At 43.1% G+C, this 17,336-nt stretch overlaps 1 protein-coding gene across 7 annotated transcripts in view; it reads right to left on the reverse strand.

The window, feature by feature from the left end:
• Positions 1–382: 382 nt before the first annotated feature.
• Positions 383–17,336, reverse strand: part of LOC125260281 (zinc-binding protein A33-like) — a 100,596-nt gene continuing 83,642 nt past the window's right edge. For 4 of the 7 annotated variants that reach the window (XM_048178570.1, XM_048178572.1, XM_048178571.1 and 1 more), the window contains 7 exons: positions 16,618–17,168; positions 16,211–16,291; positions 15,780–15,902; positions 14,991–15,260; positions 14,797–14,914; positions 1,531–1,557; positions 383–1,420 (listed from right to left, as the gene is read on the reverse strand). In XM_048178570.1, the coding sequence (XP_048034527.1) occupies positions 918–1,420; positions 1,531–1,557; positions 14,797–14,914; positions 14,991–15,260; positions 15,780–15,902; positions 16,211–16,291; positions 16,618–17,168 (1,673 nt within the window). In that variant the 3' untranslated portion in view covers positions 383–917. The remainder of the gene's footprint in view (positions 1,421–1,530; positions 1,558–14,796; positions 14,915–14,990; positions 15,261–15,779; positions 15,903–16,210; positions 16,292–16,617; positions 17,169–17,336) is intronic. The other 3 variants (XM_048178569.1, XM_048178567.1, XM_048178568.1) reach the window with 1 other exon arrangement.

Genomic DNA, 17,336 nt, shown 5'->3' on the forward strand with positions numbered 1-17,336 from the left:
CCATGGCAAGATCTGATCCAGTGTTGGCTCTGTTCTCTGAACTCCTGGTTCCTCTCTGACTGGTGCTGATGAAGTTTGTTCCCACCGTCTCCGGCTCTCAGAAGCTCCTGGCATCGATGGACTGCCGTCAGCTCACTCAGGTTCACGGATTCACCGATATTGTGCTCAAACCAAAGTGAAAAACTCTTTCATTGTGAAGCTTTCTAATGCTCTCACTTCTCTTGAAGAATATTTACTAGATTTAATGATCATCTACACTAAATAATAATTCAGTATTTTCATTCACAACTGATGAAAGTCAACAATAAAGATCCTGTTTTATTCATATTCTGTCTGTTGTTTCTGTGAGCAGATGTTCATGAACTCAAATCATTCTCAAATGTGTATTTACATATTTATTAGTAATTTAGTTTATAATCAGTATCAGTTATAGAATTGAACTCTTGTCTTTATTCAGATATTACAATATAAACCAAAAATCACAATATTTCACAAGTAATTCAATATTAACAGCTGGAGAGGAGAGAGAAAATGGCTTCAGAGATTTCCTTACAAAATAACATGTAGAAACAATTTCATAGTTGATTTGAAAAACAAAGTATTAATGAAAGACAAAAGAAATATATAGAGATGTGTAACAAATTGGTCATTTACATGTACATATAACTCACAAATATTTCATTATAGTTCATGTTTTGTCAGTCACAGATTTTTTCTGAATATACATTTCTTTTTTGCACTTGTGTCACATTTTAATTTTCTTTATATTTGTAAGTAAAATCTACTTGATTGTGAAAATTCTTATTTGGATTTTATTTACATATTCTAAAAACATCACATCCATATTTCATCAGATTTGATGTTTTTTTTTTTGTTTGTTTCAGTTGACAGGTGTGATGATCAGTGGCTTTGAGTTTTTACTTTTTATCATTAAGGCATGGGCTGAAATATGGATAGAGTTTCTCAGTGAAAGTCTGACCAGTGAAAGAGTAGATATGAGATCTGGAGTCCACGTCATAAAAAGAGACCAGACCCTCCTCATAATCCACAAACACTCCCACCTTCTCAGGTTTCACTCTCAGAGATAAAGAGACAAGATGATTACCACGAGCTGAATATTGATTCTCGTTCCAATGAGTCACAGCCCAGTATCCATTCTCAGGACTCAGCCATGTATGCTTCTTCCTGTCAATGGATTCTCTGGCCACTCCTAAAGTCCACCCAGTCTTTCCCTTCACCTGCACCTCATAGTAAAATCTCCCTGAACTGAATCCCTGCTTTGCCAGAACACAAAACCAGGCATCAAATCTCTTTGGGTTTTCAGGGACGTCCTGGTCAATGTCTCCATGACGGACTTGTTTTCCATCATCAGACAGGATGAGACGTGGATGTGCTGTATCAGGATCCAGAGTCAAATCCACTGAGAGAGATCAGACATTATCAATCAACTTCAGAACAAACATTTTCATGTGTATAAAACACATTATAATCAAAAGTATTGTGAGTGTATTGGTGTCAGTCTCACTGTACCTGCAAACTTCTGCACAAACTTCAACTCTGTGAACACAGATGACAATATAATGATGAATTAGTAACAGGAATATTTCAGTGAGTTTCTCTATTAACAGCATCAGTGGAATGTAAATGTTGATCGTTCATCAGTTTGTGAATCAGAATGTGTTTAACATTAATGCACTTACAATGAAGGTCTGTGAGACGATCATAACAGAGGGTTTAAAAGCAGAAATGTCAAGTCTGTGTTTTTATTAAAGCTGTAACAATAATTATTCAGTGTAAAAAATGTTATTTTTGCTGTTAAATTCTCCCTGTAGTTAATAATTTTATCCCTTTAACTCATATTTGATCACCAAAATGACATTTTTCTGTTTAAAAAACAGGCATGAATAGAGGAGGAACGAGACACAGACTGGAAACACCAGAACAGGTTTCTTTTCCCATCATTATCCTGTCAAACATGTGTTCAATAAGCAACAAACTAGATGAACTTATGCTAAGAGCTGAACATTATTGTGAATTCAGACAGAGTAAACTCATTTTCCCTACAGAAACTTGACTCAAAGATCATCATAAACCCCAGGCCTAACGAGACGAGCTCATTTCAATCCACTGGAGGAGCTGTGTGTGTTTGACAATAGCTGGTCACACAATACTGTGTTCGGGTGGAAGTGTGCACACTGGAGATTTTAACTCTTTATTTCAGATCATTTTATCTCCTGCTGGAGTTCAGTCAGATCTGTCATATGTTCCCGGACCGAACGTTGACGCTGCAGCGGAGAGAATAGTGAAGAACAATGATGCTCTCACTCGCTCTGCAGATCAACCTGATTTAATTTCTTTAACTGATGTGATTTATCTGAATATCTGCATTATCTTCAGCAATATGTGGACTGTCCCACTCGTTTGAACTGGAATATTGATCGCTGTCAGGATCAATGTCAGGGGATATTCCTGGAAATCTGACCACTATGTAATCAGGGATGTGATTCTTCTGGATTAAACTGGAATTCCATTTTTTTCAGCCAAAAATCCTGAAAATGTGATTTATTTCAATCATTTAGTAACCAGCAGAACCCCCGGTGTTCAGGGTTATGTACTGTATGATGACTGAAATCGAGAAATGGCCTAAAACAATTAACCCAGATAACAAATTTTATAAATGTATATTTATTCTATATTATTTTTACAGTTAAAAAGAAAGCACTGAATAAAAATAGTGAGACTGAACTAATATATCAAAAGCAAAGTGTTGGTATAAAAAATTGCCTGTGAGCATGATTTCAAATGCAATAAGGCGGTTGAATGTTTGCAAAAACAACAATAAAAATTAAGTTATAAAAGTTTGTTATAAAAGTTATTAATTAAGTTATAACATTGACACAATTGTCCCACTATCACGTGCAGGTGTAGCATTTTGCTGCCTTGAACGGGTCACTGAAACACAATAAGAGTTTTAAATTCATGATTTAATATTAATTAGATTTTTATTTTTGTAATGTTTTAATTCTAGATGTTTATTTATGTAAATGCTGCAATTTTTATGTGTTGATCATTCGAACCGTATTTCAAGGTGATTCTGGCTCACGCTAAAGCCCCTGAAACATGCTATTGCTCTAGCCAGTTGCCAAGACAATGGAATTAATTATTTGCACAAAACAAGATATAATAATTGAGCCAATTTTACCAGACATGGGGACTTGTGACTTGGTGACTTGGACTCGAGTCGCTATTTTTATGACTTGTGACTTGACTTGACAAAAAATAAAATACTTGAGACTTGACTCGGACTTGGAAGTTAAAGACTCGGGACTTGACTTGACTTGAGACACGATGACTTGAATGACTTGAGTGTTAATCACATCATGTTTTCAGTTTGAATATAAAATATATAAATTATTTTTAAAAATAAAGTTGATTGATTACTCAGCTGGAGCGCAGGCTGAGAATAGCGTTGTCATGACCAGGGACGGCGCCAGCCGATTTTGCCGGGGCTTCACCCCCGAATGTTTTGAGTCAAGCCCCGAATGTAATGACTGTCACTGAGCACATGAAACTGGACAATAGCCTATGTAAACCCCCGAAATCATAAGTTGCTTTATTTCATTGCGCTTTGGCTTTGCATATATTGCATACAGGCATCCATACACCGGCAGCGCTTTCTCTCTCTTCTCTTCAACAGCACGTTCACGTACACCGCAGCTGAACACAGACACTCACTCAGCGCAGCGACAGGCCTCGAGACTCTCGTTCGGTCCGGTTTAAGGGTTTTTGTTATGATATGAAATGTTAATATCAATATTATAACACGCAGTGACGCAGCGACATCTCTGCATCGGGACCCCTCTCTCGTTACGCTGTTTATGCTTTTGCCGCCGCATTCAAACTGGCGCAGCGCTTACTTAGGCTACATTAAAATGCCTAATTCAATTTATTAAACATGAAGAGGACATATACGTCTGGCAGGCAAAAGCGAAAAAGAAAGCATGAAGAAGCATGAAGATTAAACAAAGAGCGCCGTTTTTCTCCAAATATCATGATTAGAAAAGTGATATTGATTTTATTCAGCGTACAGTTTAATGAACAAGAACATAATATCAAGTGACTTACATTTTAGACACCTGTTTCGTTGTATTTCACCAACGAAAATAGTTCCAAAGTCCACAGAATTGTTTTGCGTCTCTGAGCAACACTTCCTGAGTGAATCAGCCGCTTGAATGAATCGGTTGAATCTCAAGGATTCGCTCATTAACAATGATTCACTGCCACCTACTGGCGGGTTTAATTACACATTTGAAGTGTCTTCATTTTTTTTTTTAATAATTTCAAGTAACAGTAGGCTTTTTAACGTTTTATATTTTCAACATTAAAACATTTGTATGCATGTGTAACTTCTCTTGACCGATTAACTTTAATAAATCTTAATCTATTCTATAATTCTATAGTTATACATTTGATTACAATTTCTGTACCTGAAAATCTCCTGTTTAAACCTACCTGAAAAACTTGAAAAGCACCATTTATTTAATTTATATGTTTGATATTTATTTGTGCTATTACTCGTAATTTGATTATTTGTTACTCTTTGATTACTTACTGTTTATTTGTCTAAAAATATTTATAATATAAGTTAATCTTGTAGCTTTTGGTGTCATAACCCTATTTATTTAGGTTAAATGTAACAAAGACAACGGAAACAATAAATATGCTTATTTTATAGGCCCATTTTCTTGTCTTTTACTTTTATTAATTTTTTTTGTTGTGGGGCAAGTAAAAATTTGAACCACTGGTCCGACCGAGCCAGTAGAAAAAATCCTTAGTGTTGAGCTAAGGATTGAGCCCTGCCTAGTTTATCCAGCTCGCATTAATATAAATAAATATCAATACATTTATTTAGTTGACATTATTTAATTAGTAAGATTTGTTGACGAATTTTGTAAATTAAAAACAATTTGTTCTGTTATGCGTTTTGACTGTGTTATATGTTGTATAATTAAGTCACTAGGTAACAAAGATATTTTAACTATAAAATCTTTTAGATGGGCCTCATTTATGAATTTTGCCTGGGGCCCCCACTTAGTGTCGGTGCGCCTCTGCAGCTGATATTACAACTTTAGCACATTTGTCAGCTAAACATTCATTCAGTGTTTCCCAATGACCCTGTGCCGCCACCACCGTTTCATCATAAACCGAAATTTTAAAACATAGGCCTACATAGCTTAAATGGTCTCTAAGTTGTATTTTCCCAACAAACTAAAATCGAAACCATGATATGCCAAATACAGTGCCAAATAATGTACATTTTCTGAACAACAATACTACAACAAAAGCTCCTTTCATGTCAGTAAAGCTGTTGTGAAAGAGAGATGAGAAATGTAACAAAGTTTAATGTTGTATGTAAACTGTGTTTGAGAGAGAGAGGGAGGTGTTCAGAGAGGAGTCTGTTGGATGTTAAGCTGTTATTTGTTTTATGGACTCAATCTTGAAAATTTAAAACATTTCAAACACTGTTGGCAGAAGTAAAAAATAAACAATTTTTTAAAGTTACAATTTTGTTTGATTCCATGATGTATTTTACTGAACATGAGTATTTACAATGCAAATCCAAATTGTTTTAATTTACTGACAGTTACTTATATCTTGTCTTTTCACTTTATTAAGATCAGATTCTGCAGGTAAAATTATAATAATAAGGTGACTTGACTTGGACTTGACTTGACCTACTACAGGACTTGACTTGACTTGAAATAGCTTGTGACTTGACTGGACTTGACTTGCTCAAGAAAAAAATACTTGGGACTTACTTGAGACTTGAAGGTTAAGACTTGAGACTTACTTGAGACTTGCACATGTGTGACTTGGTCCCATCTCTGAATTTTACTTAATGGACAAAATGTTAAGAGAATATAGAGAAATAGAGGAGATGGGGAGGAGGAGGGATGCTGGAAGAACTGTTGCTGGGATGACACAGTGACTGCTGCTTATATACACTCATAATCCAACTCCAACTTTATTTATAGAGCACATAATAAAACAACATAGTTGACCATAGTGCTGTACAATAAAATAAAAAATGAAAAACCACAACAAAAGCCTCACACCCAACATTCAGCTACAGCGACAATACCTCAATACTCATACCTGATCAAAAGCCAATGTCAAAAAATATGTTTTTAACTGTTTCTTAAAATCATTTAGAGATGATAATTGTCTCAAATACACTGGTAAACTGTTGCATTTGGAGCAGCTACCGCTGCACGGTCACCTCTGGACTTTAGTTTAGATCGAGGAACATGTAGGAGATTTTGTGCATTGGAATCATGTCGGTTACAAAGGTAACCCTCGTTCCCTGAAGGAGGGAACGGAGACGTACGTCGGACAGACCGACGAATAGGAATCTCGCTAGAGAGGCCAATCTACTTCGAGTGTAACTAAAACGAGCCAATGCACATTGGCATACAATCATATGCATCATAATGAGCAGCAGGTGCGTTGCATCTTCAGGTTTTCGCTGAGGAGCCGAACCGGATAGGCGGCAGCATCAGCGGGGTACAGCGACTGTGGCGACGGGACGTACGTCTCCGTTCCCTCCTTCAGGGAACGAGGGTTACCTTTGTAACCGAGACGTTCCCATTCATTCGGTCACATTCGACGTACGTCGGACAGACCGACGAATAGGAATCCCTACCAAAGCGCCACAGGAGCTGCCCCCTTCCAGCGCTCTGTTGTAAGCCACCTGAACCCCCTTGCCTGAGGATGGTGGGACAGGGCTAACACAGAGAGTGTCGATCACTGCTGTTCCCCAAAACCCATTCAGTGAGACTATTGGATAACGCTGGGAAAGCGTACCCTTTCGCTGGGAAAGGAACGCTGCAGAAGCCACATCCTTCCCCGAAGGAGTTATGTGGAGAAGTACATATGGACTAACCCTGTAGGGCTGTGCTACATATGGAAGAGCTGGGGTGACTCCAACCCGATGAAGGGTAGGTTCTCCCAGAGGGAAAGACACAGGCTTCATTTAGGAGCAACCGTGGAACCAACCATATGTGATCCCCGTAGGGTCACACATATGGAACCCAGCCTAAACCCGGTTCTCAAGGATACAACGGAGTATAGGCCTGGCGCCAGACGCTCCGCCACGTCGGCTGCCGAAGGGATATCGGAGGACTCGACAGGGTCTGCCTTGTAGGGACTCTCTGGAGAAAAGAAGCGCATGTAGCGCAACAAGCCGACACTAAGCCAGGGCCTCTCCGTGCCTCTGACCTGTGGCGAGAACACGGGAGGAGACCAGCTCGACATGAAGGCTATAGTATCTAGCGAACGTGATAGGTGTCGCCCAGCCCGTAGCTCTACAAATGTCTGTCAGCGAGGCGCCACGAGCCAGCGCCCAGGAGGATGCGACACCTCTCATGGAGTGAGCATGCAACCTGAGCGGGCAGGGCACGCCCTGAGCTTGGTAAGCCAGGGCGATGGCATCCACTATCCAGTGGGCCATCCTCTGCTTGGAGACAGCCTTTCCCTTCTGCTGGCCTCCATAACAGACAAAGAGCTGGTCTGAGGTCCTGAGGCTTTGGGTTCTGTCTATGTACAGTCGCAAAGCGCGAACTGGACAGAGCAAAGCCAGGGCTGGGTCTGCCTCCTCCGAGGGCAGCAGCGCTTGCAGGCTCACAACCTGGTCCCTGAAGGGAGTGGTAGGAACCTTGGGCACACAGCCAGGCCGGGGTCTCAGTACCACGTGGCTGTCACCCGGCCCGAACTCTAGGCACGATTCGTCGACCGAAAATGACTGCAGGTCCCCTACCCTCTTGATGGAGGCCAATGCACCAGCAGCAAAGTCTTCATAGACAGAATCTTTAAGTCTGCCGACTGCAAGGCTCAAAGGGAGCAATCTGGAGTGCTCTTAGCACCAGAGCAAGGTCCCAAGAGGGTATGGAGGGGGATGAGGAGGATTTAACCGACTCGCCCCCCTAAGGAAGCCTGACGACCAGGTCGTGCTGACCAACAGACTTGCCATCTATGTGGTCGTGATATGCAGAGATAGCAGCAGTATGGACTTTGAGGGTGGAAGGGGACAGCCTATGCTCCAACCCTTGCTGCAAGAAGGAAAGCACGACTCCGATCGAGCATCTTCGGGGGTCTTCTTGGCAAGAAGAACCCCACTCGACGAACAGGTTCCACTTCGAGGCGTAAGCACGTCTCGTAGACTGTGCATGTGTCGAAGTGATGGTGTTAAGTACCTCGGGGGTAAGTCACCTAGAACCTCCTGCGTCCCGTCCAGGGACCAGACATGGAGTTTCCAGAGGTCTGGACGCGGGTGCCAAAGAGTGCCCCGTCTCTGAGAAAGAAGGTCCTTCCTCAGAGGAATGGGCCAGGGAGGGCTGTCGCAAGGAGTGAAAGTTCTGGGAACCAGGTCTGGTTGGGCCAATAGGGTGCAACTAAGAGGACCTGCTCCTCGTCCTCCCTGACTTTGCACAAGGTCTGTGCAAGTAGGCTCACTGGGGGAAACGCATATTTGCGAAGGCCTCGGGGCCAGCTGAGTGCCAGTGCATCTGTCCCGAGTGTTCCCTCGGACAGGGAGTAAAACAACTGGCAGTGGGAGGTTTCCGGTGAGGCAAACAGGTCTACCTGAGCCTCTCCGAACTCTCTCCAGATCAGCTGGACCACCTGGGGGTGGAGTCGCCACTCTCCTGGCAGCTCAGCTCGTGATAGCTCATCGGCCACATGGTTGAGCACACCAGGGACAAGAATGGCATGAAGCGACCTCAGACGCTTCTGACTCCAGAGGAGGAGATGGCGGGCGAGTTGCGACATGCGACGGGAGCGCAGACCACCTTGACGGTTGATGTATGCAACGGTCGCAGTGTTGTCCGTACGGACCAGTACATGCTTGCCCCGTAGCGGCCCTTTGAGACGGCTCAGAGCAAGACGTACTACTGCTAGCAACTCGAGGCAATTGATGTGCCAATGCAGATGGGGTCCTGTCCAAACCCCTGACACTGCATGCCCATTGTACGTGGCACCCCAGCCGGTGGCAGAAGCATCTGTGAATACCACAGCATGCCTGGGACACTTGTTCTAGGGGCACTCCTGCCCGGAGAAACAAAGGGTCCGACCACGGACTGAAGGCTTGGCGGCACTCCTGAGTGATTGGCACCCGGAACGTGCCGCGTTGCCACGCCCATCTCGGGACTCGGCCGTGAAGCCAGTGTTGAAGCGGTCTCATATGAAGCAGACCGAGTGGGGTTACTGCCGCCGCGGCCGCCATATGCCCCAGGAGCCTCTGAAAGAATGCGATTGAACGTATTCAGGCAGTTCAACACCGACTGAGCACGTTCCTCTGTGAGGCGTGCTATCTGTTCGACCGAATCCAGCTCCATACCGAGAAAAGAGATCCTCTGCACAGGGGAGAGTTTGCTCTTTTCCCAGTTGACCTGAAGACCCAACTGGCTGAGGTGTCTGAGCACCAAATCCCTGTGTTCGCACAACTGACCCCAGGACTGTGCTAGAATGAGCCAGTCGTCGAGGTAGTTGAGAATGCGAACACCCTGTTCTCTCATGGGAACAAGGGCTCCCTCTACGACTTTCGTAAAGACGCGGGGAGACAGGGCCAGCCCGAAAGGTAGGACTCTGTACTGATATGCTCGACCTTCGAACGCAAAGCGCAGGAATGGCCTGTGTCGCGGAAGAATCGAGACATGGAAGTACGCGTCCTTCAGGTCGATCGCTGCAAACCAATCTCGGGGACGGATGCACTCAAAAATGCGCTTCTGCGTAAGCATTTTGAACGGTAGCTTGTACAGACTCCGATTCAAAACTCGCAGGTCCAAGATCGGTCGCAACCTACTGCTCTTCTTGGGTACAATGAAGTAGGGACTGTAGAACCCTGACCTCATATCGGCTGGAGGGGCCGGTCTCTATCGCGTCCTTCGCCAGTAGGACTGCGATCTCCGCACGCAAGACAGGGGCAACGACATCTTTCACTGTAGTGAAGAGGACGCCCCTGAACTTGGGGGGACGCCGGGCGAACTGAATCGCATAGCCGAGCCTGATGGTCCGAATGAGCCAGCGAGACAGACTGGGGAATGCTAACCAGGCTCGCAGAGACCGTACAAGCGGGACCAAAGGGACCACCGGCGTACCCGCAGCGGGGCAGCGAGGTGGAACACAGGGACACGGCTCGGGGGGCTCTCTTTGTGAGGCGGCCCGAAGCGGCGTCACAGTGTGCTAGGCAACACTTACCTGGTTCCACGGATGGACAGAGGGAGCAGTCGAGGCTTTGGCTGCCCGCTGCTGTCCGCTGGCGACAGAAGAGGGGGATGAGAGTGGTGAGGTTTTTCTCCTCCCACTGCTCTCCAAACCCTTTTCAGACCTGGAAATGGAGGAACTGCTCTTTTTTTTTTTTTTTTTTTATTTGGGTACCGCTGCCTCTTGGGTCAGTGGCGGAACAGAAACAAACCCAATAAAAGGATTTACCACCCGGCCCTCCTCCAGGGGTGGAAAGAGCAGCCCCACCCATCTCTGGGTCGCCCGTCTCAGGGGTGATTCTCACCAACCACTTAAACAGCTGCAGAGACGGGAGGCGTCATCTCCCCGCAATGGACACAGCAGAGCATGCTGGGCCGGAGTTTCTTGCAGGGGACGACACCCTTGGCGACGAGCATACTGAGGGGCGGCCCAAGAGGAACTCAATGGTTTGTCATGGGAAGCTCCCCGATCTGCTACTAACTGAGGAGAACCGCTGGGCTCAGTCCTCGACAGTGTCACCGAAAAGGCCACCTCGTAAGATGGGAGAATTGAGAAAGCATTTAGCTTGACAACCTCTCGCACCTCACAAGGTAAGCCAGGGGGCACTTCTGGACCACTGAGGTGGACATCGTCTGGCTGAGGGCCTGCGCCGTGACTTTGATCACGGTTAGTCAACAAGCGCAGCTCAACCCCAGCACAGAACTACCCTCATGCATAAAGAGTGCCTTGGCCTCACATGCAGGGTGGGTGTGGTCTGTGTACAGCCACCCCATCCAAGAGGGTAGTGAGAGAGGAAAAACTTATGCAGATTTTGGCACTTTTGGCATTCCATATTTATGGCACCAATATACCTCCACACTGCCAAGTTTTCCATGCACATCTGGAAGACCCAGGAAAGCATGGCTGTAAACTCCGAATCTGAGTCAGCATAAGCACACACCATTACAGTGGGCAGCGTCACCCTCATTTCCAGAGCATAACAGCACTCTCTCTGATGCTGCAGTCGACGTCTGTCCCTCAGCTGGAGCTCTGAATGAAATGCTAGGTTCTCCTATGAGAAGGACCAGCAATCCAATCCAGAAACTGCACAGCTTGCAATGCGCTAGAGAGCGAGGGGCCCTAGGGGGTTGGTTCCCCGAAGGAACCCCTCAACCTCATGTCACCCAAGCCATATCAGCAAAGTAGACCTCTTCTGGTGCACCAGAGAGGGCGCTATATTGGAGATTAGGCAAGGGAACCGTGCATCTAGAGCGCCGAGCGAGCGCTGGGTTGCCGTGACAACCCGCGCTGCAGCCCGACAGCTCGACGGCACACGACACGCAGAGGAGCGAGAGGTTTGCTCTCGCTGATCTCCACGGTCTCCCAGAGTGTCGGGCAGACCCGCGGCTGTGCTTTTACACACAAGCGGCAGCTGGCCAACAACAGAGGGGACACAAGCTTCCCGGAGAAAGAAGAGTCACGACCAGCGTGTCGACGTGATCATGTTCTCATATGAAAACATGAAACACCCACGAACATCGTTTCAGCACGCGCCCAGACATGTGAAACAGTGATCGTGGCCGTCAGTGAGGACAGGAAACGACCGCATCCAGAAACACAAGTAGGATGTCATCTTTAAAAAGACGTGAATCTACTTGTGTAAGCTCTTTCAGGGACTTTACTCTTTTAAAAGTGCTGAAGCATGCAGGGGAACGGCCGCCGCAACACAGACAGGGATTGTGTGCAGCCTGTCATGTGCGCTCTCTCTCTCTCTCTCTCTCTCTCTCTCTCTCTTTGAAGGCGCTCACTCTTACCAGCCGTAAAAACGGCTTTTCAGCGCTCAAAAGCGCACCGTACCGGCCGTGAGAACAGCCTTCTGACGCTGTCAAAACAGCTATTTGTTCAATAACGGCAAACGAAACAAAAAACAGAAAAAGAGAGGACTTCGACCCCGCTGCTGTGCTGTTCGCCCGCACTCGGAAAAAAAGAGAAGTTCAACCAAAAAGCTTGACTCGTCTTCTAGCAGACACTCGCTTGCAGAGAACAGGAACAAACACCGTTCGGCTCCGAAGCGAAAAGCTGAAGATGCAACACACCTGCTGCTCATTATATACCCGCGCTGCGAGGCGAGCAGCTGATGCATATGATTGCATGCCAATGTGCATTGGCTCGTTTTAGTTACACTCGAAGTAGATTGGCCTCTCTAGCGAGATTCCTATTCGTCGGTCTGTCCGACGTACGTCGAACGTGACCGACTGAATGGGAAGTAATGTTCTCTTTGACTCCTGAACATGAATTAGATCAGCAATGTATGGAGGGGCTGTGCCATGCTGAGATTTAAACACAAAAAGTAGAATCTTAAAATTAATTCTATAAGGTACAGGTAAACAATGCAATGCTCTCAAGACAGGAGCAATATGGTCATATTTCCGAGTAGCCTTGGTCCAAAAGTTTCTTTGGGAACCATTATAAAACGAGTTGCAAAAATCTAGTCAGGAAAAAATAAAAACATGAATGATCTTCTCCAAGTCTGTACGTGTTAAGAAAGGCTTAATCTTAGCAATCATTCTAAGTTTATAAAAACTAGCTTTAACAACTTTGCTTATTTGAGAGTTACATTTTAAAGCACTGTCACAGATCATGCCTTAATTTTTTACTTGATGTTTCCTAAACGGGCTCAATGTACCTAGATTAATTCCAGCCGTATCACTCATTTCGGAGAGCCTAAATATAATCACCTCTGTTTTCAATTCATTCAGACTCAAAAAGTTTGCAGTCATCCATGACTTCATCTCATCTATCAGGTCAACAAGTGCCCCAGACCACTGGAAGAATTTGGGATAAAGGACATAAAATTGAGCATCATCAGCATCAGAATGAAATGACACACCGTATTTACACAAAATCACTCCTAATAGCAGCATATAAAGAGAAAAGAAAAAGGGTGCCGAGATCGAACCATGCGGGATACCACATGTTAGGGGTGCTGAGGCTGATGCAAACTCTCCCATGCAGACCGAGAAACTCCTATTTTGAAAGTAAGACATTGTCCATCTTAGGGCATTTCCACAAATACCCACATATGTTTCAAGACATGATATAAGAATCTGATTGTACAAACGCTGCTGTCTAAGAGTAAAAGTACTGTAAAATTACAATGGTCGGTCGCAAGAAAAACATTGTTAAAACACAATGTCCTCAAGGATAGAAAGAGAGATCGGCTCAAAATTGGAGAAAGTAACACCAGATATAGATTGCTGTACAACCGTATATGAACAATGACTAATGTTACTACATATATATGATATTCAATTCATGAAAAAGTTTTAAAAATTCTCACATAAATCAACAGTCATTTCTCCTACCACCTCTAATTTAGGATTAATAATCGAATCTTTCATCGAGAATTGAACACTAGGCTTATGTCGATTTTTTCTCAATCAGTTTTGCAAAGTGTCTCAATCTCGCAGTTCTTACAGTCCTCTGGAATTTAGACAGAGAATCTCTTCACATTTCAAACTAAACTTGTAACTTTTGTCTTTTTTCTATTTCATTCCCATCTTCTACAAACCTGTCTTAGGGAATGAATATTCTCATTAAACCTTGGAGCTGATTTATGCTTTATGCTTTATATATGCTTATGTAATGATGATCGACAGGACTGAATGTTTAGGCTCCTCCTGAACCTGCGTTTGGAGCTACATATAAATCTGTTAAGAGTCTTCTGACCTTTCATCTCCCTGCCTAGCTGGAATGGTCACATCAATTTTAGATTTAAGAATAAACTTTATAGAATTGTGTCAATGGCAAGTAAAATAGTTGGTAAACCCCAGAAGTCTTTAACATGACTTTTCACAGAAAGGGTAATGAAGAACCTGAGGAGTTTTCTAGAAAATCGCTCCCATCTTCTCTTCAGCCAGTTTGAGCTCCTGAAATCTAGGAGGCGCTATAGAGTCCCTCGGGCAAATAATATTAATAGTTGTTGTTAATAATAATAATAAAAATGTGTTCAAGAAGTCCTTCATCCCAAATGCCATTAAAATTCAAAAATGACATTAACTGTACTTTTCTATGTAATGTGAACTCATCTGTGTATTGTTTTATTATTGTCTGTTAGTTTCTCAGTAGATGTTTAGGTGTTGGAGAGCCAAATTTCCACTCTGGTGAATAACATTTGAGTTTGTACAGGGATAGTTACGTCATGTGCCTTACATGTCACTAAAGTTCACATTATACTTCTTTAAAGCTGCAGTCCGTAACTTTTGGCGCTTTAGCGGTTGATAAACAGAACTGCATGCATCTTGTGGAGGAACATTGGTTTGGAAAATGTATTCATGATGCTCTCGTTTATTATATAAATTTGTAAATTTTGAACACACAAAAAAAAGTTAAGGACTGCAGCTTTAAATGATTATGACAAGAGTTGAACATAAAACTTTTAGTGATTTTATAATGTGGTAATAAGCAACATCACAGAACCTTAAAATTAATTTAACACTTTTTTTCTTAGTATTTTTTTAGTGAATGACAAAAACACTGTATTTGATATTCACATACCAGTTTGAATGAGTTTTTCATTTAGATGTTCCTTCAGTAGATTCAGAGCTCTTTTCAGAGAGTTCTCGTCCACATCAGAGATCTTGTTGTGTAAAATACTGTTCAGGGATGAGAACATCTACAGCAGGAGAGAGAGGACTATTAAATATTAATTTTATTCCACATTATCGCTGATGAGACAGATGTTCACAGACCTGTATGACATGGAAATTATCGTCAATGTGTGAGATCTGCTCCAGCTCAGTGTTTCTTCTTTTCAGCTCAGTGATTTCCTGCTGCAGCTCTTTATTGAGATCTTCAGCCTGTTTCTCTGCTGCTTTCTGCTGTTCCTCCATCATCTTCAGCTCTTTATTGAGATCTTCAGCCTGTTTCTCTGCTGCTTTCTGCTGTTCCTCCATCATCTTCAGCTCTTTATTGAGATCTTCAGCCTGTTTCTTCATCTTAAGCTGCTCAGACTGATATCTCTAAATGGATTAGATCAGATCAGTGAAGAGTCAAAGACTATAGATACAGAAAGACAGTTCACTTCTATTAGTTATGAATGGAAGAAACGGCAACGCACAATATGGTGGAATAGGTCCAGCCTCCTAAGTAAAAGAGCCAATTGCTGATTGATAAATTCATTGCATCACTGCCGTTATAGGCTCCGGTTCCCATAGAAATCTGAGACTCACGCATGACTGCACATGAGCATTGGCTCGTCTAGCCTGAAAAATAAGCTTTTTTAATGCTATTTGAGCATAAGAAACAACATTTCTTTGTTTGGACTGCCTACTCTGTGTTTTGACCTCTGTGCCTGTCTATGGTTTATGATTGTGGATTACCCTTCAATAAATACATTGCATTTGGATCCTCCACCATTCGTGTCTTGGAGCAGTCATTACAACCGAACTGCTGAGACCATTGCATCGCAAACACCAAACCACCCCACACTCCTAAACCAATGCACTTACACACACACACACACACACACACACACTCACAGTGTATTGTGTAGGTATGATGATCAACACTGCTACCAACAGGACACCCAGACCAATAATCATCCCGTTTGAAATGTGGACGGTTCGAGATGAAGTAAAGAAACCATCATTGGAGGTGAGAGTCTGTAAAAAGAGAAAGATTCAGTTCAAGTAACACTTCTCAAAGCCTTCTCCTATACTTGCAATACAAAAGCAGGGACCATTCCCTGTCTCCCATCCAATCCTAGCAGAGCCTTGTTCCTTATATGGAAATGGTTCCGGTACATAAAGAAAATCATATGTTATAACATAAAGTACAGCTTCAACAGAGGACAAAAGACCCACTTTCCTTCAATGCTGAGACCAACATAAAATCTTTCAGTCACAAAGCTTGTCCAAAGCTGTGGCCAAAGTACAAGAAGCTGAATGATTTTAATCATTTTTTCACTCACTTTTCTCAGCTTTACTGAGTGTTTGATCTCTTGAATCTTCTTCATTCTCTTCTGGATCATCTGCTGCTCGTCTGTCTGTGTCTGAACCAGATGATGAAACATACAGAGAAAAACACACACATTTATCACTGAATTTATTGTTCAATCTTCTGACAAAAAAAAAAAAAAAAAAAAAAAAAAAATTATTAGAATAATGAATGTAAATCAGAATTAAAAATGTTTTAGTCCATGTCTGTCAGCTGTGAAGGTAACATTTTCAAATTCACAAAAGTTGACAAAATTAAGTTTTAGGTGATTAATTAAAAAAAAAAAAAAAAAAAAGTGACAAGCCAATATGACCTGCACCAACATCAACACACAGAAAACTGCATTTCACAGTGAGTTTAAAGTGTTTTGTAACTCTTTACCTTCTTCTCTCGAATCTCCTCCTCTATAGGAACAGTGTTGTGAGTCCTGTGTTCTCCTTCAGTGCAGGACAGACAAACACACGTCTGATCATCTCTGCAGAACATCTCCAGAGGTCTCTCATGTTTCTGGCATATATAATCCTCCAGATTTTCCACAGCGTTGATCAGTGTGTGTTTCTTTAGACGTGGGACTCTGAGATGAAGCTCCAGATGAGAGACACAGTAAGAGCTTTGACACGTCAGGCAGGACTTCACAGCTTTCTGCTTTCTTTCATCACAGAAGTCACAGAACACTTTAGATTCTTGATTAAGCTTATTGAAGTGTTGCACAAGCTTTCCGAGTGTTGAATTAATCTTGAAATCAAGTCTTTTGCTGAATTCTTTTTTACAGAGTGGACAGAAGCCGATCTTTCTGTTTGTCCAGCTCTTGCTCAGGCAGGTTCTGCAGAAGTTGTGTCCACATGGAGTGGTGACTGGATCAGTGAACACTTCCAGACAGATGGAGCACTGGAGCTCCTCATTTAGTGCTGGAACACTGGAGGATGCCATGACTGAAAAGAAAAGTAATGACAATATATCATCTACATTGCTGAAGAGAGCAACTTTCATGAAAAGGTATGTACACTGAGTAATTTAGTTTATGTTCTGAAATGGATGTTGCATTATTTGAAGTGCCGTTTTCAAAAGGTGATAACGTCTAGGTTACGTTTGTAACCCTC

This window comes from Megalobrama amblycephala, linkage group LG24, assembly GCF_018812025.1.
Source record: "Megalobrama amblycephala isolate DHTTF-2021 linkage group LG24, ASM1881202v1, whole genome shotgun sequence".
NCBI lineage: Eukaryota > Metazoa > Chordata > Actinopteri > Cypriniformes > Xenocyprididae > Megalobrama > Megalobrama amblycephala.